Source organism: Arvicanthis niloticus, chromosome X (genome assembly GCF_011762505.2).
Source record: "Arvicanthis niloticus isolate mArvNil1 chromosome X, mArvNil1.pat.X, whole genome shotgun sequence".
In the NCBI taxonomy this organism is placed as follows: domain Eukaryota; kingdom Metazoa; phylum Chordata; class Mammalia; order Rodentia; family Muridae; genus Arvicanthis; species Arvicanthis niloticus.
Window position 1 is genome coordinate 16,807,667 of NC_047679.1, and position 26,674 is coordinate 16,834,340.

At 39.4% G+C, this 26,674-nt stretch overlaps 1 protein-coding gene and 1 pseudogene across 3 annotated transcripts in view; one reads left to right on the forward strand and one right to left on the reverse strand.

Annotated features, from left to right (window-relative positions):
* Positions 1-4,299: 4,299 nt before the first annotated feature.
* The window catches only part of LOC117694753 (KANTR integral membrane protein), a 32,583-nt gene continuing 10,208 nt past the window's right edge, over positions 4,300-26,674 (reverse strand). For 2 of the 3 annotated variants that reach the window (XM_076918755.1, XM_076918754.1), the window contains exons 3-4: positions 15,562-15,602; positions 4,300-8,325 (exon numbers count right to left, since the gene is read on the reverse strand). In XM_076918755.1, coding sequence (XP_076774870.1) covers positions 7,316-7,546 — 231 coding nt within the window. In that variant the 5' untranslated portion in view covers positions 7,547-8,325; positions 15,562-15,602 and the 3' untranslated portion in view covers positions 4,300-7,315. The remainder of the gene's footprint in view (positions 8,326-15,561; positions 15,603-26,674) is intronic. The other variant, XM_076918753.1, reaches the window with a different exon arrangement.
* On the forward strand, positions 21,289-21,969 carry LOC117694752 (eukaryotic translation initiation factor 1 pseudogene; annotated as a pseudogene).

The window sequence follows — 26,674 nt, forward strand, 5'->3', positions numbered from 1 at the left end:
TTATTTTATTTAAATATTTATTTACTTATTTTATGTATATGAGCACTCTCTCTCTACACACCAGAAGAGGGCATCAGATCCCATTACAGATGGTTGTGAGCCACCATGTGGGTGCTGGGAATTGAACTCAGGACTTTTAGAAGGGCAGTCAATGCTCTTAATCACTGAGCCATCTCTCTAACCCATACCATAGTTTATTTATCTACTTACCTACTAAAGAATGCTTTCATTGCTTCAAAGTATGGTTACTTTCATGTTGTTGTTGCTACTACATAGTAGTTGGTGATTTAGAACTTGCTACATATCCCAGGTTGGCCTCAAATTTGTAATTTTTCTGTAGGGATTCTTGGTCTACTGTGTCCATCACTGTTACCGTACTGTTGATACTGAAATTAGGGTGTTATATGTTAATTACATCTTATTCATCTTGGTGTTGTCAGTGCAGAGCAGGAGGCCTAAAATGTAGTAGGTACTCAAACTTTATATAACTATTCATCTAATTAGATGATTCAACTCAGCATGCTAATGGTTACTGAACTGATATTGGCCTGGAAAGTGTGGTCTATAATGATATAGTACATGGCTATATATAATAATATATATATTATATTATTATATATAATTATATATATAATTAGCATTTGATAAAATTAGTGATGACAAAAGTGTGTTGTGAGGGGGTTGGATGGGGGATATAGGTTGGTAGTTGTCAGACTTTGGCCAATACCCCTTAAATTGGTTAAGGCTGGGGTAAGAGGCCAGGTGGCAGGCCAATCACTTTGTTTTAGGATAGTCACATCAGCTCCTGTGTCAACCAAGCCTTGGAATGCCTTTCCATCCAGCCAAATTGTCATCATAGGTTTTTGTTTAACTATAGGCTGTACCCAGTATGCATCAGAGGAACCAAAGCCTTGATCCCCTCTTTTAGGATTCTTATATTTGTGATTAGTAGGGTACAATGGAAGTAACAATAGTTGAGCTATCCTCTTTCCTGTAGGAATGGTGACTATATTCTGAATTGCCTGTGCCATTACCTTAATCTCACCCTGATAATCATTATCTATAACTCCAGGAAAAATTTGTAGTCCCTGCATAGTAGCACTGCTTCTTCCCACTATCAGGCCAAACACATTTGGATAGAGTGGTCCAAACACTCCAGTGGGTAAAGCCTGAGGTCCCATTTCTGGGGTTCTGTGTGGGTGGCAGAACTGAGGTCCAGTCCTGCGCTTCCTGGTGTTGCTCGACTGAGTTCAGAAAGGGATTGGTGTTTGCTGGTATGACACTGACTGCTCCATAAGCGTGTTTTGTCTTGTGTCAGTTCGGGGCCTGGAGCTGGCCCCTGTTCCCGTTTCCCTGATTATGGGAAAGGGTGTTACCTTGTGCGTCTTGTTTAGACCTACAATCACTAGCCCAATGCCTGCCACGTTTGCAATGTGGGCAGAGCCCAGGCTGTTTTCTGGGTTGTCTCTGGCTTAAGTTATTTTCTACCTTGCAATCTCTTGCAAAATGTCCAGGCTTACCACATTTAAAACATGCCTTTCTGTCTTTACTTGCCAAAAAAATCTCTTACTGATTGTCCTTGCATGGCAGCTGCCATAGCTAAGCCCTGTTGGTAAGAGGGACCTATGTCAGAACAGAGTCTGATATACCCTGTAAGGTCTGTCTTTTTCCTATGAGGTCTAATGGCCGCTTGGCAGGCAGGATTAGCATTTTCATATGCAAGTTGTTTCACATAATCTACACCTGCCTCTGCATTACCAAAAATCCTCCCTGCTGTTGTCATTAATCGATGAACAAAGTCAGAAAATCGTTCATCAGGCCCTTGCCTGACTGTTGTTAAAGATGCACCAGGGTCTCCCTTTGCCGGGAGTTTATGCCAAGCCTTCATGGCTGCATTTTGAATTTGAGCATATAAACCTGGATCATATTGCATCTGGTTATCACTAGAAGCAAATTGCCCTTCTCCTACTAAGGCATCAAAGGACCAACCATTGCCTGCGTGAATGTTTCTCCTAGCTGTCTCTTTACAATTCTCATGATACTCTGATTTCCAAATAAGATAGTCTCCACCGCTAAGAACTGCTCTCACTAACGTATTCCAATCACTAGGAGTCAGCCACTCCTCTGCAAAAGACTCGAAAATTGCAAGAGTAAAAGGAACAGTGGCACCATATTGAGATACTGCATTTTTTAATTCTTTAATAATTTGAAAATTAAACCCTGTGTGATGTCTCCAAGCAATCCCTTGAGCATCTCTGGTCTCTGATACAGGAAAAGCCTCAGCATCTCCCTCCTCTGGCTGATCTGTAGCTGAACTAAGGCTAGAGGGCAGGGACTGCCTTTGGACACAGGGTTGAGGAACGTCAAAATCCGGGGGATTTTCGCAGTTAGTCTCTTGAGACCTCTTCCCTGTCCTTAATTTCTGTAACTGGTTACTTAAGCCCTGATACTCTTTTTCTAACTCTATCAGTTGTTTAAGGGTAGTAATTTTGTCCTGTAACTCCTTTTTAGGATCTACAACCATTGTCTCCATTGGGGGAGCACTTGGAGGTGGAGGCACATAGGGAGGGGGCATTTCAGTGTCATAAATTTTGACTTCTTCTTCCTCTTGGTCAGCACAATCTGGCTCTGACAAATTGTCATCAACCTTTGGTTGTATTTTGGATTCTAACTTACACTTCTTTTTATTTTGAACAAAAAAGACAGCATTCAAGAACAAAAGCAGAAAATTAACACATGTGAGCAGCAAACAACAAAACCAAAACAGAGAGTTGAATTCAGGCTAATTTCTTGTCCCATTTTCATTACCTTTCTCGAAGCAAACCAAAACAGAGAGTTGGATTCAGGTTGACTAATTTCTTGTCCCATTTTCCTTACCTTTCTCGATGTGGCAGATTCCTGTGACAATCAACAGATCCTTCTTCCGGTAACGTCCCTCACTGGATCTTTCGTTCTCACTGCCTCTCGTTGAGCGCCAAAAATGTTGTGAACTGCACTAGCCCCACATTGGGTGCCAAAAAATGTTGAGGCCCGAGCTACCCCACTTTGGGCGGCCAAAAATGTTGAGGCCAAAAATGTTGCGGCCCTCTCCACTCTGCGCTTGGCGGCCACTGTTTCCCAGCCCAAGCTGCCGCTCCGGTCTGCGGGTCAGGGTTCAGCAAGAGAGAGAGTGAGGACGGACTTGAAAAATGGAGACCAGACAGAGTGTGATTCAATCCTGTTTATTCTTCAGTCTCTCTTCCTAGTCCAAGTCCCAAGTCTTGAGTTCCTAGTTGTACTACTTCTAGTTCCTAGTTGTACTCCTGTTGTTCTCTTCCAAGTGTCTAATGTCTACTCCTACTCCTAGTGCCTGAATCTCTCTGTTGCTCCAAATTGTTCTCTAAGTTGTATTCTCTAAAGTGTCTGATTCTCTGCCTTTTATATGTCTCACTTCTAAGCCATGCCTCTAAATCACACCTTTAATCATGCCCTTAGGTCTTGTCTCTAAATCTGATCTCTAAGTCACACTCTTAAGTCACACACCTTTAATCTCACACACCTTTAATCTCACACACCCAAGGAAAGTCCTGGGTATCTAAAGCAAGATGTTATCAGAGTGTGCTCAGCTGTTGTAGGCTATTGTAATCCAAGTCTCATGTCAGGGTATATGGCTCAAGATGGCTGCAAAGCTGATAGCTGCTTTCTGCTAAAAGTCGGCTCCCAACATCAGACAACAGTATTAGGATCCAGAGCCATACACATGCAGAAACACTGGAGCCAGCCTAGTACCCAAGTGGGTCAGGGCTACCTTGACAATAGGGCAGGGGCATCCTTTCAATCTGAAAACTGCCTTCTGTGGTGTTTACATGTAGAATGGTACTGACTATAGACCAGACATTGTACACTCTCCTCTCCTCTCAAGGACCACAGATAAAGTCTAATGGGAGAGATCTGCTTGAACTGAGAACCAAGAAAGTGTTCTTCACAAGGCAAGAGAGCCAGTGCTTTGTTCAAACAAAGTTAACAGGAGGGCATGACAACATAAGTTTGAGAGCTGGCTAAAAAAGAAGGAAGTCCTGTTTTTAGGAGCAGATAGTGTAGATTCAGTCACAAGGAACACAGGGCTTTGCATGATGCCACCAATTGTGAACTTGCTACTCCAGAAAACCTAGGGGTTGTCCTCAATGTGTCTTTCTACCCAGTGCCCTTGAGAATAATGGCATTTATGCTTCCTAGCATGCCAATAAAGGCCTTTATGCTGACCCCAATTCTCTCAGTAATTCTGTGTTTTTCGTATTAAAAAATGAAGTCACACAGTCATTCACTTTATTCCACAAATATTTTATTGAATGTTCACTAAATATTATTACACACTGTTCTTGACACTGGAGTTACAGCAGCAAACAACACAGAAATCTCTGTTTTGAGGAGCTTACAGGTTATTTGGTAGAGACAAACACTAACCACAATAAATAAAGATATATCAAATAGTGATCAGTGCTTTGTAGAAGCTATAACACAAAATAGAATAAGACACAACATGAAGAGAAATAGGGCTATTTTATATATGTTGGTTAGGAAATACTTCTGAAGGGAAAACATAATAGAAAGACTTAGTTAAGTCAGCAAATTATTTGGGAAGAAGGATGTCCCAGGTAGTGAAAACAGCAAATACAGAGGTCCTGCAGGTGGAAGGTCCCTAGCATGCTTGAGGAATAGGAAAAAGACCAGGATAGTTAGAGAAGAGTGAGGCTGATAGCAACAAGATGAAGGAGGTGAAGGATGTAGCCTGTGTAGGAACATCTAGGCTGTGGAGATGACTCTGGCTTGTGTACTGAGGAAACTGGGGTTCATGGGAGAATTTTGAGCAGGCTAGGGGCATGATCTGATTTGGATTCCACAAATAATTTCTAAGAAGAATGCTTAATTCTCATAGAATTACTGAGAATTAGTAGCAAGTGCTACAAACACTAGGAAAAGGAAAAAAAAAAAAAAAACCTTCTAGAACACTGGATTTTAGGAAAACCAAAAGGTGCACAGTAGAGATGACATAGCCAGTGTGATGTGTAGTTCAGATGTGAACAACATTTACAATGCCATACACAAAAAGTGAATTCTGATTTAACAGAAATTACACTTAAAGAAGTAGTAGATGTAATCACAATTTGAGCAAGCAACAAATGACTTAATTAGGGATAAGAAAGACTAGAAAGTAAACAAACCTTTTACAAAGAAAGATACAAAATAAAAAAAAACTCAATGAAAAAAGCAGAAGGCAGATTAAACAGAGCTGGAGAAGAGAATGAACTAAAACATATACCTGATGAAATGTCCTCAAATGAAGTACAAGGAGACAGAAAATATCAAAGAGCTGTTACGAGTTATGAAAAACAGAATTATAAGGTACAAAATATGAGTAGCTGGACTATGAGGAAAAAAAAAACCAGAAAGACTCTAATAGTTGAGAACTTTCCAGAAATTATTTAAAAACCATGCAGTTACCAAGCCATGAAACACATTTTCAGAAGTAGGATAAATAAAAAAGAAACAAGTGTACACATGTTAGAATGAAAGCACAGTATTCCCTGTGCACCCCACGCACTAATCAAATGAAATCAAACCACAATTAGACTGCTGATGAACTTTTTAAAGGCAACAAGGCATATACACGTATTTTAAAGGTTGAGCAAACTCTCCTAAGGATGAAGATAAAGCCTTTAACTCACAGCAAAGATTCAGGGAGCTGAACTAAAACAATAGACAAACACTATATTTATAAGGAAAGAGAATAATGCCATAAAGGGGGGGTGTTCTGGAATGCAAGAATGTATGCATGTACATCTGAACAAATACTGCCTGTCTATATAAACAATACCGATGATATATACCTATGAGGTCACAAAACAAGCAAAAAACAAGGAACAAATTTACATACTTGAAAACAAAATCAAGTGCTTAGGAGAGGAATGACTGAAATCGGGTTTCTCAGCTTCCCGCACTCTTCAAGAAACACTGAAAATATTGTTTGAACGTTGCAAGTTAAACAATCATGATAGAACATCAAGGATAACAAAACAGTAGAAAAATAGAAAAAAACTTTAAAAAAAGCAGGTGAAAAAGGAGAAAAGGAAGCATACAAAAAGTAGCAGAAAATCAAAATAAGAAAGTAATGGTAGAAACAATTGCAAACACCCTGAAGCCAATGTAAACTAAACTTGTTAAGTTTTAAAGGCAGAGGTCATTAGATAAGCTTTTTTTTTTTTTTTTTTTTTTTTCTGAGACAGGGTCTCACTGTATAGCTTTGGCTGGCCTGGAACTTACTATGTAGACTAGGCTGGCCTCAAATGCAGAGATCCACCTGCCTCGGCTTCCCAAGTGCTAGGATTAAAAGCGTGCGCCACCACGCCCAGCCCAAGATTAGTTTTTTTTTTTTAAAAAAAGTCCAGCCATATGCTGTTTTCAAGAAATATAATTAAAACACAAAGGTGTAAAAAATTCTCAAAAGTAAAAAGATAGAAAATTATATACCACCCAAACCCTAACAAGAAGAAAAGCTTGTGCTGTTACATTAATACAAGATAACCTGGCATAATTCCTCTATCATCAGGAATAGAGAAGGATATTACACTTTTACAAGAAATATAACAATTCTTAATTTATGCTAAAAAAGGAAACTATAAGAAGAAAACAGAGAACTCCACTGTCAGAGTTAACTTTAAAAACTCTTGGTAGATCATAACAACAGCAATCAGTTTAGATAAATATAATTTGAATAAGATAGTTGTGAATAGACACACATAGATTTCTATATTCAATAATCAGAGAATATACATTCTTATAGAGCACATAGGAAACATTAATAATCAATCGTGTACTAAGCAATAGAACAAGTCTCAATAAATTTCAGAGTTACCACATAGACCACATCATCTGAACATAATAGGATAGATTTCAATAAAAGAACAAACTTACAATCCCCCAAACATTTGGGAACTTAAAAACATACTTCTGTATAATTCATGAGTCAAAGAAATAATAATAGTAGATACACTGAAGCACTTGGAACTGAACAACAATGAAATTCCTACTGTATGTGATCATGTTGGAGAGTAGTATTAGCAGGAAATGTATAGCTTTCAAATATATAAATCAGAAAACAAGAAAGGCCGAAAGCTAGGCTCGGTGCCTCACACCTGCAATCCCTGTACTTAGATCACTGTGAATTGGAGGTGAGCCTGAGCTATAGGTAAGTGAGAGAAACAAACATCAACACCAAGCAAACAGGGAAAAAAAGGCAAGACTGAAAATGAATGAGCGTGACATACAACTGAAGAAATCAGAAAAAGAGCAACAGAATGAATCCAAAAAATGTGGAAGGAAGGAGGTCAAAAAAAATCAGAGCAGAAATTAAAGAGATAGAGAACAAAGACACAATCGAGAGGAGCAGCAGAGCCAGAAGCTGGTTCTTGGTAAAGACTAATAAAATAGACAAACCTCTGCTGAGGTTGATCAAGAAGAAAAGGGAGAAGGCACAAATAACCAGTATTAGCAGTGAAAAGGGAGACATAGCTGCAGATTAGATAGCGCAGAGACTTTCAAAACGAGAACTTGATGCCAGTGAATTCAAAAACACAGACAAAATGGACCAATACCTAAGAAACTATATCCAAAACTTACGAGGAAAAATAAATTCTTAATAGTACTACAACTACAAATGGGACTGAATCAATATCTAAAACACTTCTCACCAGAAGGAGAGAGAAAAAAAAAAAAACTAGTACAGTTTTCTACCTAGGATATAGATTAGAGCTAGGTAAAGAGCTACTGATGTCTGCAGCCCTACAGGTGCTCAGGTAGGACTCAAAGCACTGCAAACCCTATGAAGACCACGTCTTTCTAGAGAAGCCTCCTCTGGAGGGACCACTAGAGAGTGGCCCTTAGTGAAGTGGGGGCCTGACAAATCTCTCTGTAGTCCCTGAGGGTGGTCAGCACTCAGAGACTGCTGTGCAGTAAGGGTGCTAAGCAAGGCCAGTGAGGTGCTCTGCTATCTGGACAGCCTCTTCAGTAGCCAGCTTCTGTGGTCTTCTGCTCACTGAGGAGAAAGGGCCTGGAGAGCAGTCGGAGGAGTCTGTGTTCCAGTTTCCAAGAAACACCATGCACAGCCCAAGTTGTAACTGGTTGGGATGGGGCTGGGTGCAGGGGAAGCCAAGCAGGGGCTCCTGGAGGGTGTAGCTCCAGGCAGAAACCCTGAAACTCTGTCTTCATGAATATCAGATACTTCTGATGAGCCCTTTTAATGATGTCCAAGCTAGCTGCAGGGTGATGGTTCTAATAATGGTGGATGTTCTGCAAATAAGAGCTTCATCATTATTTTGAAATAGCTAGTCAAAAAGAGATAATGGGTTTGAAATCTACTCACATTATCATAGAATTTCCAACAATATATTTTTCAGTGAAACAAAATAAAAACTTGCATTATTTCAGCTATTAAACATCTTTGAACATTTTAAGAACTGGCTTTAAGTATCTTATCACCTACTCATATTACAACAGGTTTTTGTTGGTAGTGACTGTCAATAATTTGATAGACACATTATTACAAAGTCTCGGTTAGAATTTGTGTATACCCATTTCAAATATAAAATGTTACATAAACTATATACTGTAGACGCACATTTCAAATTTTGCATTTAAAAAAATTGAAAAGGGGAGCTGGAGAGATGGCTTAGCTGTTAAAAACACTTGCTGCTCTTGCAGAGGACCTGGGTTTCATTCCCAGTACCTACACGACAGCTCTCAACCATCTCTAACTCCAATCCAGAGGATCCAACACCCTCTTTTGGCCTCTGTTGCCACTTCATGGCATACTGCACAGACACACATGCATAAATCTTTAATTTTATTTGTCTGTTTATTTATTTATCTATTTATTTATATTTTACATTCATAAGTGTTTTGCATGTCTAGGTACCATGTGCATGCCTGCTCCCTGTAGAGGCTAGAAGAGAGGCTCAGATGTCCTGGAACTGGAGTTCTAGGTGGTTGTGAGCCACCAAGTAGGTGCTAGGAGTTGAACCTGAGTCCCATGGAAGAGCAACTATGCTCAAAACCACTGAGTCATCTTTCCAGCACCCATGGATAAATCTTAAAAAAACAAACAAACCCTTCAAGATTGCTCTAGCACAAGAAAAAGTCTATAAGTTTAATTGGGCTGCGTTATCAGGCTATTAGAGACAAAACGTGAGTATCCTAAGAAACAGAAAAAGAATTTGATTAAAAAACACCCTTTCATGGTTTAAAACAATAAAAACTCTTAATATAGAAAAATAGGTTGAAATTTGCTTAACTTGTGGAAACCTCGAGAAAGCAGGTAACAAATACTGTTCTAAAGAAGGAAAATTTAAGGTTGTTTTCTTGAAAACACACAATCGAGGAATGCCACTGTAGCCTTTCTATTCAAAATTGTACTAGATGTCCTAGACATCCCATTAAAACAAGAAAAATATATTAAAGACACAAAAACTAAAAAAGAAAAAAAAACTTGATTTATAGTTGACAAGGTTGTCAGTGTAGAAAACACAAAAGAAGAGAAGACATCTTAGAGGAAACCAGGTCTTTTTGGAGAAACGGCTGATTGAAGGAATTCCTTGGGAAATGACAAGATGACTGTGGAGTATCTTATAATACCAGAAAGCAAGTGTGGTTGTTTGAGGTTTCCTATGTTCAGGCTCTGTCCAGTGAGGAGTCTAGTCTCCTCCTGGCTGCCTTCAGATCAAGCTGTAGAACTCTTGGCTCCTCCAACACCATGTCTGCCTGAATGCTGCCATGTTCCCACCATGATGATAATGGACTGAACCTCTGAACCTGTAAGCCAGCTCCGATTAAATGTTGTCTTAATTAAATTAAGAGTTGCCTTGGTCATGGTGTCTCTTCAAAGCAATGAAACCCTCACTAAGGCAGCAAGGAAGTCCTTAAAAACTATGAATAAGAGGCTGAAGAGATAGTTCAGCAGTTAAGAGTGCTTATTGCTTTTTGCAAAGGACTCAAATTCAGATCCCAGCATCCATATTAGGTGGTTCACAACAGTTTACAATTCCAGTTATAGGGGACCCAGTATCTTATTCTGGCCTCCGTGGGCACCTCTACACCTATGGTATATATGCACACAGACACACAGAAATACATACAAATGTAAATGGCCAACAAGAATGAGAACATGCCAAAGGGACATATGAGCCAATCTAAAAGAGTTGTCAGTGGGCAAAGGTGAAACAATTTGAGCATCAAACCAAAGAACAGAGTACTGGATTTATAACTCAAATTATTAAAACAAATATGCATAAGCTCATACAGATACAAACAAGTGATAGAATAATAAAAGACAAGACATACATCATTACAGAAGAATTCCAAGTAACATATACATAGATACACCTTCTTCTAGGGGCTGGAGCTTAATCGCTCCTTCTCCCTTTGAGAGTGGATTAGATTCCTCCAAAGAACAAAGTATTAAAAGGGAAAAAACCCAGCAACTTTCCCATGCAGAAACACAGCAAATACTACTGTAAGCAACAGATTACAGTTCACATCCCCAGCAATGTCATATAGATACCATGTACTCCTTGATATGTGTGATGAGGAGAACATTTAAATTCTGTGGCATTCTTTCTACAAAGAAGCTCAGCCTAATTACAACAAAACCTCCAGACAATTTATGACAGTTTGTATATGCTTGGCCCAGGGAGTGGCACTATTAGAAGGTGTAGCCCTGTTGGAGTAGGTGTGTCACTGTGGGTGTGGGCTTTAAAACCCTCATCCTAGCTGCCTAGAAGCTGGTATTCTGCTAGCAGTCTTCAGATAAGATGCAGAACTCTCAGCTCCTGCTGCACTATGCCTGTCTAGACACTGCCATGTTCCCTTCTTGATGATAAGAGACTTAACCTCTGAACCTGTAAGCCAGTCCCCAGCTAAATGTTGTCTAAGAGTTGCATTGGCTATGGTGTCTGCAACTCCAAATTGAGGAACACTCTACAGTACTCAAAATCATTAATGTCATAAAAATAAGGACCAACAGATCAGGATTGTCTGAGATTCCCCCAAACAATGTAAGCCATTGCCCTTGGTAGATTCTCAGAGGCTGAAGGTAAGTCCCTATTGTTGAAGACATAATATACTTTGGACATAGGATCTGTGTGATCTGAGCTGGATCTGACCTGAAAGTCTTCTTCCTTAGGACTAGCTTCCTTTAGGACCAGAAGGTGATATGCAAGCTTCCAAGGGAGGAAAACAATCAATAGTCCTACCCAGATGTGATGCCTATGAACCACAGCACTGATAGCATAACAAGATAGCCTTAAAAGTGCAATAGTGGCATTCATTTGTTGGTGGTAACCAATAGCTGTCTAGTTGGACTTAAGACCCATTACAACAGGAAGGAAAGCATACTTGCTACTGGAAACCTACCAATCTTCCTGGAGCCAGTGCTGCCGGACATGGATCTTACAGGAACACCTTCCTCCAGTTCACTAAAATAGCAGAATTCCTAACTGCATTCTAAATACTTATCTTTATATTCACAGGTAAGTGTAGCTCTCATGCCGCATCAAGGAAACTTTCCCTTGCAACACTTGGAGAGAGCATTGAAGAAAACCACAACTGGCTAAAATGTAGAGAACAATTTATCATGGGGTACCTGACCCTAACAGACACATTTACAACACAACTCGTGTACCTAGGGCTCAAAGAACATCATGGCAGAAAGATCCTAAGAGCCAAAGGACCATTGAAATCTGCTGTGAGACTGTGTCTCCTAGAATTCATATTGAGGCTTTACCCATTAAGTCTCATCAACATGGCTGCCTAAACAAGACCTGAACAAGTGCAACACCAATAGACATGTTAACATGGAAGGGGGAAATCATACAGGACCCCAGCCTAAATAAATAAGACTAACTGCTGAGAGCAGAAGAATATAGTCTTCCCCAGGGATGAGCCCCCTGTTGGTTATCCAACATCAATTGGCCAGCCCTGAAATTATACACATACAAATAACACTAAATAGACTGAGCAAACTGTATTCATGTACATATACATACATGTATGCATATACATATCTATATAGGTAACAATAACAAGGAAAAGGAGGCCAAAACTTGAGAAGAAGCAATGGTGGAAGAAACACAGGAAGGGCTAGAAGGAGAAAGAGAAGGGGAGAATGATTTAATTACATTTTAATTTAAAAAAAAAAACAAAAATCACTAGAAGCAAAAGGGGGACCAATAGAAGAATTGGCTTAGACCAGAGAACACTATGAAGATATGACAACCAAATACAAGGTAGTATTTTGAACTGAACAATAGTAAAAAAAAAAAAAAAAAAAAACTGACAAATTCTTGTAAAGGTAGGATATCTAGTTGACAGGAATGTATTGATGTGCTTTCTTACCTTTAATACACCACAGTGAGGTATAGGAAGTTCATGTAGGAACTCACTCCTTCCTAACTTTACTTTTTGTACAACTTATAGAGTGTAGACATAGTGGCGCAGTAATAAATTCCAGTACTTGGGGGTTGAGGCAAGAGGATCATAGTTTGAGGTCAGCTTGGGCTCTATAGCAAATTATCAGCCAACCTAGATTATAGATCAACAGCAGCAGCAACAATAATGGTTTACATAGTGAGTGATTATACTATCAACAAAATTCGATTTCATTTTTATATATCTAGAAAATGGATAAAAATATTCTAAGTGAAAGTGTCTCTTGGATTGGAGGAATAGCTAGGTGGTAGAACATGCATGAGGCTTTGAACTTAACATCCAGTACCATGAGAAAAAAATTTTCACTTAGTACAGCACACAAATCCACAAAATATGGAGGGTATATCTAATATAATATATAAAAGGTTTTACATAAAAAAATCATAAAATATCTATAGCCATACCGCCCCAAACAGGCTAATCCTGTCTGATCTCAGAAGCTAAGCAGGGCTGAGCTTGGTTAGTACTTGGAATGGGAAATAATACTGGGTGCTGTAGGCTAAACAAAATTATTTTAAAAGATTATACTTAGACAAAATGAAGAATTTATTTAAAATAGAAGGATATGTCAAATTTATAGCTATGACTAAATTTCATAAGCATCAATTATTTTCAAGCTGGTTTATACAGTAACTGCAATTCTCCAAACCTTATAAAACATAATAAGTGGATTCTGAAGTATATTCAAAATATAAAAAAAAAATCTAAAGAAGGTTGGGCATGGTTATAAACACCTTTAATTCCAGCAGTTGGGAGACAGAGGCAGGTGAATTTCTGTGAGTTTGAGTCTAGCCTGGTCTAAATAGTTTTGCCCCCCTCTCCACAGCTACACAGTGAGACCTTCTTGCAAATAAAAATAAGGTAAGCAGAATATTGGGCTAAAAAGTGGGAATGTTTTGCTTTGTTAAATATCAGTATTTACTAGGAAACCGAAAAAATTTAGGGAGTGTGCTAATGGTTTGGGGACAAAAGGTTAGGCAACAGCAAAGAGAATAATTAGACTTATCAGACAAACTGTGGCTAATATTCACTGTTAACTTTGCTAGATTAATTAATACCTAGTGTATATCATTAGTGAGGTACATCTCTTGGCTGTGGTTACAAGGATGATTCTAGATTTAACTGAGAGAGACAGACTCATCCACTGCCTGTGTGGGCTGAGGTCTAGACTAATTCAAAATCAAAAAAGAAGTTGACATTCCCTTTTCTTCTGTTTCCCTATCCAGTGAGATATGAGCCAACAGCCTCTAGCTCCCTGGATGGACTGCACCCTGGACCTGTGAGCTAAAACAGACCTTTCATCCCTTACATTGCTTATTGTCAGCTACTTGAACACAGCAACAAGAAAAGTAACTAATTTGGGAGCTTTGATGGATGACAGAGGTGGTGTTAGGTTATCCATATGGAAAATATTGAAACTAGCTCCCTACCTTATAGCACACAAAAATCAAGTCCAGCTGGACTACAGACTTAAATACAAAAGGTAAACCTTTGTTAGAAAAAAATATGTATATGTTCATGGGCCAAAGAACTCTAGAAAACTGCTGCCTATAATAGAGAAAAGATTGATTTATTCAACTCCTTTAAGAAAAGATGTTCTGGGGCTTGGGTCAGAGTACTTGCCTAGCACTGGTAAGGTTATAGCACTCTGGCTTCACTCCCTGGCATTATAGCAGAAAAAAAAAAGACCTGCTAATAAAAAGACACAATAAATCAACCAATGGAGAGTGTGATACCATGGTTTTATCAACTTGACACAAGCTAGACTCATTTGAGACATGGATCCTCGATTGAGAAAATATCTCTGTAAGATCAGGCTACATGCAAGCCTATAGGGTACTTTGTTAATTAGCGATTGATTCAAGAGGGCTCTACCCATTATGGGCAGTGCCATCCCTGGGCCGGTGGTCCTGAGTTCTGTAAAAAAGCAGGCTGAACAAACCATGAAGAAACCAGTAAGCAGCACCCTTCTGTGGCCTCTACATCAGCTCCTGCCTCCAGGCTCCTGCCCTGTTTAAGGTCCTGTCCTGACTTCCTTCAATGATGGAAGCAGAAAGTGTATGCCAAATGATGTGGGAGTGTAAGCCAAATAAACCCTTTCCTCCCCAACTTGCTTTTGGTCATGGTGTTTCATCACAACAATGATAACCTTAACTAAGAAAAGATGTGTTACACATAACTGGCAAATTATGAGATTCCAAAAAAAAAAAACAAAGAATTTCACTTTATACTATATTGACAAAAGAGACGGGATTATAAGGGTGTGGGTCAATAGAATCTTTATACACTGAAAAGAGCATAAGTTTCATAGTTTAAAATCTGGCTTGACAGAATCCTGTCAGGCTGAACTTTTATATATCCTATTCACCAGCAACCCCATCCTTAGATTGGATATACCTTAGAACAAGAGCTGTGTACAGAAAGCAGAGACACACAAAAGAACGTTTAAGCAGTGCTGTTTTTAAGAGCAAAAAAATTGGGAAGGACCCAAATGTCTACCAACAGAAACATGGATTATTTGTTTTATGATCACTTGAAGTGTTGCACACCATTGATAGTGAACTATAACCACATGCAGTAAAAGATGTGAATCTCAGAGATAAAGTATCAATGAAAAAATAGGCAACAGAAAACCATATACAATAGTGTTCTGGTAGTTATTTCATCTGAACTGAAACATTCTCTGGAAGGGAGAAAGAAGGCAGGCATACGGAACTCAAGAAGCAAAACAGATTTCCAAGGCCCAGCAAGCTCAACAAGTTCACAAGACCTCTTCCCAAGTTTATAAAGCAACAAGAAATTAATGGGGAGTGGAGAGTCTCGGTAGGAGCTTCATAGAGGACAGGCAAAGAATTTTGCACTTGGCCATTTCAGCAATGTAGCTAACTTTCAATCATCCATGCTCCTAAAAGTAACTCCAACAAACTCATTGATTGGTCAATACTGACTGTCAACTTGGCAGGATCTAGAATACTGAAGATCAAGCCTTTGGGGATGTCTGTGATAGACTATCTAGATTAGGATAACTGGGGTGGAAAGACTCACCCAAACTGGATGGTGTCGGGTCTATACACTGGGCTCCTAGACTGAATCAAAAGAAGACAGTAAGCTCAGTGCATTTATTCATCACTGCTTCTGACTGTGTACACAATGTGGAAAACTGCCTCATGCTTTTGCTGTCATACCTTCCCACTATGCTAGACTGTATCCTCCAACTGTCAATCAAAACAACCCTTTTTGATTATCAAAGAAGAAGGGACAGACTGATTGTAAGAACCAGAGGTCAGGGAGCATCAGGTCAAACAATGTCTTCTGGATACCACAGGACTGCTGTACTATAAACTCATAAGATCAAGCCAGTCAACATTCCAGCATGGAAGGAGAAAGGCTCAAGAGTCACCAGATCTAATAGAGGAGCTATTGACAGTTGATGGCTTCTGGAAGAAAGAGAACTAGTTTTCTGGTGTGGCCTCTGGTAGGTTGACCATATTCTGGTGGATGGTCATCAGTATATATATATGGGCAACATAAATTAGAATCAGTGAGATATTAAAGAGGACAGGAAGTTGGATGCAGATGAGGATGGCAATGGTGAATCTCTGTCTCTCTCTGTCTCTCTGTCTCTCTGTCTCTCCCTCTCCCTCTCTTTCCTCCCCCCCTCTCATGTGAGTACACCCTGTAGACACACCAGAAGAGGGCATGGAATCCCATTACAGATGGTTGTGAGTACCACATGGTTGCTGGGAATTGAATTCAGGACTTCTGGAAGGGCAGTCAGTGCTCTTAACCACTGAGCTACCTCTCCAGCCCCGAGTATACCTTTTAATCCCAGCATGGCAGGTAGGTCTGTATGAGTTCTAAGCCAGCCAAGGCTCCATAATGACATCTTCTTTCAAAAAAAAAAAAAAAAACAAACCAAAACCACAACAAACAAAACCACAACAAACAAAAACAAACAACCCCCAAACCCTTATATACATGCATGTGTGAAATAATAAACAAATTAATAAAAATACTGTATTTCATAAAATAAATGTTCCTATAAGGTTGCTTTTGTTGAAGCAATGTCATAAATAACTAACACAGAAGTGGGACCAGTTCTCATTTTGAGCTAGCAGTAGAACTTGATAGAATCATTCACATGCTGCTGGTTTTGAAGGCATGAAAGACGGAGAACTGAAGGAGGTCACAAACTTTTGCACTTGTCTGCCTGAAGCCAGACAATGCATGACAAGGCTGGAGTCCCTGAAAGGCATAGGAAGCCACTGTGTGAATCTGTAAAGGTAAAGCCATGGGAGGTCTGCAGGCAGTGATGAGCCAGCCACTCCAAGAGTAACATTATATGAGCTGACGGAAGCAGAGATGGAGGGGTAGAGACACTCAAGCCCTTTGAGCCCAGATAATTTTATCATGAGTTCATAACTAGCTGCTTAACATAGAACTGCAAGAGTTTGTGTTTTCTATACTTTTTTTTTTTTTTTTACTTTGGTCTAATTATTCCTTGCTATGCCCCATGGTTTTCTTGTGGAAAGGGGGTGTTTATTCTGTGCCATTATGTACAGGAAATGTGTAACTTGGCTTTTACTTTATATGAACTCACATTACATCTAAGAGATTGCCTTGAACCTGACATGAGATATAAACTTTGAACTTTTTTGAGACAGGGTAGTCCTGGCTGTCCTAAAACTCACTCTATAGATCAGCCTGGCCTGGAACTTGCAGAGATCTGGCAGCCTCTGCTGCCACCACCTGGCTTGACTTTGTAAATTCTAACACTGTTGAAACTGTTACAGACTGTAAGGACTTTGAATACATGCTGCATTGTGAGACATTCACAACACTTTAGAAACAAGAGGTGGAAAATTATAGTTTGATAGTGATATGTTTCGGTGCCAAGTTGACAAGGGATGAAGTTGTAATGATTAATATGAGATTAATCATGTCAACTTGACAGGATGTCGGGTCACTGAACAGACAAGTCTGGGCAGATCTGCTCAGGATTATCTAGAATCTAGATTCCAGATTAAGATTAGAAAAGACTCACCTTAAACGTGGGCAGAATAATGGTACTGGGCTAGGTCCTGAACTAAATAAATCCAAGCTCTTCCTGCTAGGACTTCCTCACCAAGGTTATGCTAGTTAATTTTCTGTCATCTTGATATAAGCTAGAGAGATCTGAGAAGAGGCAATCTCAATTGAGAAAATGCCTCCTTGTTTTGGATACCAAAACTGTACTAGGTCAGACCTCACATACTTAGGCTTACTTCATAGTCAAACATGGCCCAATGACCCTGGGCCTCAAACTTCAGGTCCACTCTAGCAGCAGGCCAGCCTTTGTAGCCTCAGACCTGCCTCCGCCTAAGCTCAGCCCTCTTTGTCTTAGCTACCAAGCTGATACTACAGACACATGCTCTAGGCTTACTTAGTGATAGGCTGGCCCCTAAATCTCTACATGCCATAAGACCCACAGTGTAGTCTATTCTAGCAGAATGGGGGGGTCCAGGTATATCCCAGGAGACTTCAATGTTGGACTGAATCCCAGGGATCCATGCGCCAAGCTTGCCCCAGTACTGGGCCTACCCAGGATCTAGTCTAGTTCCTAAGTTTCAGGCTCCATAAAATTCAGATTCTAAGACTTCTCCAGCATAGATAGGATCCATGCTTACTTACCCAAGTAGGCAGTGATGTCTGCCTGGTCAGTCTCTGTAGATGCAGGCTTTAGCTGTTATCTTATAGATTCAGAATCTAGATCCCCAGCCAGCCTCATGGAATTAGATTTCCAGACTGTCCCAGTGCTAGGGCAGACCTAACCAATTTGGGATTTAGGTATAAGCCAACAGACCAGACACCATCCCAAATCCTGGCTAGCTTCTACAGACTCAAGTTCAAGGTTCATCCCAGTACCTAGTGAACCCTCTAACCTAGACCCAAAGCTACAACTTGAAGATATCCATGGACATAAACTCTAGGTTCATTGCTTCACACTCAATCAATAAGTTAATGCTATTGCACCCAAGGTTCTAGGCCTAATAACATAGATCCAGGCATGAGGTCCATCTGGTAATCCAGATATCAGGAACAAACTTTGCCACACTAAGTCTGTCCATAGCACATACTGACCAGTGAAGAGCTGTCATAGAAAAAAAAAAAACACTTTGGAAAGATAGAAATAAGATTCCACTTCTTCAAATGTATAGACATAAAAGCCTAGCCACAGGGACTATCAGAGAAACACAGTGGCAAAGGAACCAAGGGAAGCAATCAGCAAGCAACCAACTGTAAAGAGATTTATGACTGCCTGAAAAAGGTTCAATATAATTGTTGTAAAGTTCATTGAGAGCTAATAAAAATACAGAGGAAAAAAAATCAGTGTTAGCAACACAACACTAAGTGACCAAAATGAAAAATTAACAAAGATACTGAAATTATTTTTTTTTTAAAAATCAAACAAAAACTCTGAAGTGGAAAAAATGCAATTATCGAGGTTGAAAATGTATTATAGAGCACCAGTAGAATCAAAAAGAGGAAATGATCTGTGAATTTGAAGGCACGTTATTGGAAAATATATAGTCAGAGTAGAATAAAAGAATGAAAATGAAGAAGCTCATGGGTAAACATCCAAAGAGCACGAGTATGCAACAGAGAAGAGAGACAAAGCGACGAAGCACTTAAAGTAAGAATAGAAAATGATTTGACTTTTAATAAAAGATATAACTATGCAAGTATGGGGAAGTCAAATAGATTCAATCAGATTTAATTAAAAAAAAAAAGGACTACAGAGTCAAATTGTCAAAAGCTAAGAACAAAGAATTCTGAAAGTGGCAGGAAGAAGTAAGCAATGCACGGAGAGTTACAATAAGTATGGCATCAGATTCCTCAGCAGAAATCCTAGAGGTCAGTTAAGAGATGATCTATTCAACCTGCTAAACAAAACAAAACCTTCCCAATCAAGAACACCGTCCTTGACAAAGCTATTCTTCACAAATGAAGAGACATAAGACTTTAACACACAAAGAAAGCTGAGGAAGTCAGCCATCCTTAACTGTCTTTTAAGAAATGCTAAAGGGAGTTCTTTCAAGCTTATACCTTTACTATGAATATTAAGAAACAAAATATTAAAAAATAATAGTGCAACAATTTAACATACAATACAAAAATGTATGTCATGACATTAAAACCCTAAGATGTCAGGAGAAATAAAAGGATAGTTACTTGATTCAATTGAAGTTGCTATCAGCTTCAAATCGCCTTATAGTTAACTTGAATTTAAGCAGATTAAAAGTCTCCAATCAAAAAGCTAAATAGAAACTGGTGGTAGTGGTGCATGGTTTTAATCTCAGCAGGTGGAGGCAGGTAGATCTCTGAGTTCCAGGCCAGCCTGATCTACAAAGCAAATTACAAGACAGCCAGGGCTACACAGAGAAACTCTCTGTCTTGGAAAAAAGAAACAAAAGCTAAATGGATTAAAAACTATACCCAATAGTTATACGTCTCTGCTTATAAGAGACTCAGTCTTGGGCTGGTAAGATGGCTCAATGGTTACGAACACTGGCTGCTCTTCCAGCAGTCCCGGGTTCAATTCCCAGCACCACATGGTGGCTCACAACCATCTGTAATGGGATCTGATGCCCTCTTCTGGCATTCAGGCATATATGCAGACAGAGTACTCCTTTATTAAAAAAATCTTTTTTAGAAAATTTCAGAAACTCAGTCTTTAAGGACATATACAAAGTAAAAGCGAAAAGATGGAAATGGATAGTCTATGTAAATGGACACTGAATGAGAACATCAGCCCTGAGGCAGAGGGGTGGCTGGGGTCTTAAGCACTTAATGCACCCCTTGTAGAGGTGACCTGGGTGCAGTTCCCCACGCTCACAAAGAACCCTGGAAAGTGGCAAAATTGATGAAATAATCTACACATTTAAATAGCTCAATGATATCTATACCAAGAAATATCTGGGTGAAACTGGCAAGTTAACGACAAAAGTCTGGAAAGCAGTAACAGAAAATTCCTCAGTAAGGCAGTTCCTCCTGAATTGTGCTTCTGTGTTGTCAGTGCAAAGACTCATCGGGGCAGGCTGATGTCATCTGGCTTGTGGTGTGCCCATCTATCCAGCAGAGCCTACTCTAGTGTGTGTGTGTGTGTGTGTGTGTGTGTGTGTGCTGGTGGTCAGAAGGGTAGGGCTGGGTATAGACCCTTAGCATCCTTTAGAACAGGCCAAAGTCTACACCCTTCAGATGGTGTCATGAGAAAGTGGCTGTACACCCTCAGATTGCAGAAGTGGTGCAGGGCTTGGCTGTGGCTCCAAAGTGCCAGGCATCCCTACATATAAATTTCCAGAATAAATAGTAGACAATCTTCCAGCTAATTCTATTAGTGTGTCTTGCCCAGTGTCAGAAGTAGGGATATTTATACAACGTTGGTGAGCATGGGACAGAAACCATACTACAAGAATACAAATAAGCCCATGGAAATTCACATCATGTATACCTCCAAAGGGGTTTTCTGTGGGGAGATCTTCAGTACAGCCAGCCATTGTTGGCTATCCTAGACCATAAAATAATCCCGAGCAAGGTGTGTTACTGCCTTTAATCCCAGCACTCAAAAGTTCGAGATCATTGATTAAGAGCATTGAGTTTGAGTCTCAGGACAGCCAGGACTGTATAGAGACCCTATAAAAGAAATTAAGAAATTAAGAAGGGAAGAGAGAAAGAAAGAAAAAGAAAGAAACCTTCCTTTTCTTTAGTAATTTATTTCAGTAATTCTAGGAGATATTAAAGAAGTTAATGGCTCCAGTCACTGAGCCGCCGCCGAGGACTCAGCTGCCTCCCCCTCGAGCCCCCTCGCTTCCCAACGCTCTGTCCTGCAGCCGCCTTCCGCAGGCCGTTTCCACCGAGGAAAAGAAATCGTATTGTATGTCCGCTATCCAGAACTTCCACTCTTTCGACCCCTTTGCTGACGCAAGTAAGGGTGATGACCTGCTTCCTGCTGGCACTGAGGATTATACCCATATAAGAATTCAACAGAGAAACGGCAGGAAGACCCTTACAACTGTCCAAGGGATCGCTGATGATTACAATAAAAAGAAACTAGTGAAGGCGTTTAAGAAGAAATTTGCCTGCAATGGTACTGTAATTGAGCATCCAGAATACGGAGAAGTAATTCAGCTACATGGTGACCAGCGCAAGAACATATGCCAGTTCCTGATAGAGATTGGACTGGCTAAGGACGATCAGCTGAAGGTTCATGGGTTTTAAGAGCTTGTGGCTCTCGGAAGCTTAAGTGAGGATTTCCTTGCAATGAGTAGAATTTCCTTTCTGTCCCTTGTCACAAGTTTAAAAACCTCACAGCTTATATAATATAATCATTTGGGGTCCTCTTTTAACTTGGACTAGTGTAACTCCTTCATGCAATAAACTGAAAAGAGCCAAAAAAAAAAAAAAAAGATAAAATGGCTACATTTACATTTTAAAGTCAAAGATAATATTTTCATATTTCTAAAGGGAAAATTATGAATGGCCACCAATGAACAATTACCTCACTTAAATATTCACTGTTTCTAGTATTTCATTATTCATAATGGCAGTTATGAATCTTCCTTGCATTTTAAAGGTCAAACATTCTACAGCCCTGAATTAAACAGTGTAATATAGCTATCCTATTATGCTTAAACTGTTAAACCCATCATGCTATAAGTTCTGAAAGTACTCCTTTAACATTCAATATTCTTTGTATGTAATGTTGATTAAAATGTATCATGCACCATTAGAAAATGATTAAGTGTCTGGTAATAGAAATAAAACATAGGGCAGTATGGGTAAAAAGCAGACATGTATAGCATATGGTACTAAATCTCAAAAGTAAATGCATTAAAAGGAAGTCTGGAGGGCTGGAGAGATGGCTCAGTGGTTAAGACTGTTCACTGTTCTCCCAGAGGACCAGTTTAGTTCCTAGCATCCACACTATAGTTCACAACTGTCTGTAACTCCAGCTCCAGGAGAGCTAGTGTTTCTGATCCCTGTGGGTTCTTGCACAAATGTGGTGCACATACATACACTCAGGCACAAATCCATACTCATGAAATTAATAAATACTTTTAAAAGTTTGATAAATTATAAACTTACGAAGGAAAATCTAGATCCCAATGTTGGTATTTTGTACACTGACATATGACTGACAAGAAGCCTTGTGAGTTTTATTTTTCTTACTTTCCTTGTGTAAAAGCCATTGCACAGCCTTGGTATTTGTGCTTGCCTCAATTTCTATGAGACTCCCTTTGCCTACTAGATGTTCTGCTTTCTTTCTTTAAAAGGTAAAATTAAATAAAAATTAAAATTAATTTAAAATTAATTAAATTTCTTGATTTAATAGATTTTGGTTTGCATACTATGTCTTTCTTCTTTAAGGGATTAAAGGCCCCCACTAGTTTCTCAAATAACACAAAATATTTGTTTCCCTCTTAAGGAAATTCTTTAATAATAAATTAAACCATGAAACAGAAGGTAATATTTAATGCGGTTGTATGTTTCACAGTTGTGTATGCATAGTGAATTAAATATAATTTAGTGGTAGTCTTGAGAATACTTGTTGCTCGAGAGAAAGTTATGAAGTTTTAGTAAAATAATCTTCATAGTTTACATTTTTCCACTATTAAACTGTTAAGTTTTGGTCACTTAAATTCTTTCATTTTTATTGGCTAAAAGTTGACGTTTTAGGAATTTGAGGGTTTGCTTTGTTTCCCCCATTAGATAGTAAAGCACATCACTGTTTACTTCAGCAACAGATGTGCTGGTGGAGAGGCAGTGGGAGGGTAGAGCTGAAGTATGCAGAAGGTAATGTTTAAACTATTATTGTCTGTGTGAATGTGTGCCCATGAGTGTGTGCACACACATGTACACACGTCATGGTATACACATGAAGATCAGAGGATCGCTTTCTTGAGTTGCTCTCTCATTCCACCTTTATGGAGGTTCTAGGAATCAAACAAACTCAGTCATCTGGGAAACTGCCTTTACCCACTTAGCCATCTTGCTGGGCCTAATTTTTTTTTTTTTTTTTGGTAGGAGATAATTTCAAAGATCTATATGTCAACCTTTTTGCAGTACTCAAAGAGAACCTGGAGCTTATGACTGCTCAGCAAGCGCTCTATCACTTTACCACTGGCCTGCATCCCTAGTCTTAAAATATTGTTAGAAACCTCATACTTGAAAGAAGCCTCAATGATCAGGGGCTTAATGATGAGACCCTCAGAGCAGACCTGGAAAGCACAGAAGTGGATTTGTGTTTGTTTCATATGACTAACTTGAAGATTACATCGATTTTATGAAGCAAACTGTTTTTGATTGTGATTTTTCTTCTTTTGGACAAAGTCCCCCCCTTTCTCCCACTCCCTTCTTTGACAGCACTTTGCTATGTAGTACAAGCTCTTCTTGCTGACTTCCTGCCTCTGCACCACAGCAAGCTTGCTTTTGATATACACCCAAAGTTCAAGTTGCAATTTTAATTAACACCTAGAGTAATTGCTGAAAATTTAACTTTACTAAACATAGTTACAAAGAAATAAAAGTAGATAGGATACATTTAACACAAAAGAGAAACTGGCTGGGCAGTGGTGGTGCATGTCTTTAATTTCAGGACTCATGAGGCAGACGCAGGTGGATTTCTGTAAGTTCCAGGTCAGCCGGGCGGTGGTGGCCCACGCCTTTAATCCCAGCACTTGGGAGGCAGAGGCAGGCGGATTTCTGAGTTTGAGGCCAGCCTGGTCTACAGAGTGAGTTCCAGGACAGCCAGGACTACACAGAGAAACCCTGTCTCGAAAAAACAAAACAAAACAAAACAAAAAGTTCCAGGTCAGCCTGGTCTACAAAGAGAATCCCAGACAGTTAGGGATGTTCAGACAGGACTGTTGCACAGAGAAATCCTGTCTCAAAAACAAACCAACAAAAAACCCTCAAAAAACAAAAATCAGAGACAGGGGTGAAGGGTGAAGGGTGAAGGAGAGGGAGAGGGAGAGGGAGAGGGAGAGAGAGAGGAAGAGGGAGAGGGAGAGGGAGAGGGAGAGGGAAAGAGAAGGGGGAAGGGGAGAGAGGGAGAAGGACAGGGAAGGAGAGAGAGGGGAAGGGGAGAGAGGGAGAAGAAAGGAGGGGGAGGGAGAGAGAGGGGGCAAAAGACACACATAAAACAAATAGCTGTCTGTATTAGCTATTTTCCTCATTAACTTAAGGAAGGAAAGACTTCTGGCTCACAGTTCAAGGGTATAGGTCATCATGGTGGGGAAAGGCATGACAGCGAGAGAAGCAGGAAGCAGCTGTTTATATTATAGTCACAATTAGGAAGCAGAGAGTAGTGAATGCTTGTGCTAAATTCAAGCTCTCTTTTTCATTCAGTCCTGGACCCCAGTGCATTATGGGATGGTACCGCCCATCTTCAGGATGGGCCAGTTTACCCAATCCAGGCGATCCCTCAGAAGCATGCCCAGAGGCTTGTCTCTTAGGTGACTCTAGATCCTGTCAAGGTGACAACTGATATTAACCATCACACAATTCTTCACAAATCTTTTGCAGAAATAAGAGGAGGAAGTTGCCAAGTCATTTCTAAAGTAAAAACAAAAACAAAACCAAAAAAACCAAAAAACAAAAAACCCCCAAAAACATGGCTCTGAAACTAAAAACCATGAAGCCATTATAAGAAAAAAATATATATATACACACACATATACACACATATATATATATGTATATATACATGTATACATATATACATATACACATATATGTATATACATATATATGCATATATATGTATATATATAATATATATGTTATGAAGAAATGTAAAAATACAAATGGCATATTAAAAAAACTTGAAAAAATTTAAAAACTTACATTTAGCGTGTGTTTGCGTGTGTGCATGCCATCTCACATATATGGAGGTCAGATGACAACTTGGAGTGGTGGTGGTTCTCACAACCTTCTACTCTGTGATGCTACTACCACCTGGTGTCACTGGCAAAGACACTCACAGAGAGCCAAAGCAAGAAAGTCAATTTGTCAAGCAAATGGAAGTTGAAAAAAAAAAGCTTGGATAGCTATTCTAACTTTGATAAAATAGACTTCAAATCAAATTTAGGTAGAAGTGATAAAGAAGGCCATTAATAAAGAAAACAATCCAACCAGAGGGCTGTCTTAGTTACTGTTCTTTTGTTGTGAAGAGGGACCATGACCACCGCAACTCTTATAAAGAAAGCATTTAATTTAATCCTTTCCAAACACCTCTAGAAATGGGCGACCAAGCATTTAATATGAGCCTATGGATGCCATCCTCATTCAAACCACTACAAAGATAAAATAACGGCAAATATATATGAATATATAATGTTTGCATTTTTTCAAGTTCATAAAACAAACACTAATGGGCATAAAGGTCAGATAGGTCCTGATACAATAATAGGTGACACCAATACTCACTTTCATCTTTACTTAAGTCATCCAAACAAACAAACAAAAAATAAACCAAGAAACTTCAGATCTAAATTAACTGTAGATCAAATGGACCTAAGAGCAAAATGTCTATTCCATAGATGCAGCACTTTCGTCCTTCTTAGGACTACTACCTTCTCTGCACTAAAATACCTTTTAGGACACAAAGCAAGGTTGAACAAATATAAAAGAATCATAATAACTTCTTAAAAGAATTTTTTAAGGAGGGTTACAGAGATGGTTCAGCAGGAAGAATAGTTGCTGCTCTTGCAGAGGATCTGGGTTTAGTTTCCAGCACCTACAAAATGGCTCACGACCACTTTAAACTCCACTTCCAGGGGATCCAAAGCCCTTCTCTGGCCTCTTTGGGAATCAGGCATGTATGCGGTGCACATATGCATAGGTTGGCATTCACATACACAATAAGTCTTAATAAAACACTTTTTAAAGATGTATTTCATTTTAGGGGTTGGACAAAGATAGCTTAGCTAAAAGCAGGTACTCCATGAGCACGAGTGATGGGTGATGGTGTATGCCTTTGATTCCAGCACTAAGGAGGCAGAGGCAGCAAGGGATACACAGCAAGACCCTGTGTCAAACAAACAAATGAAAAGCCCAGGTGCTATTCCCACAGAGAACCTGAGTCCCTTCTCAGACACCACATTAGTACACCCTAGCT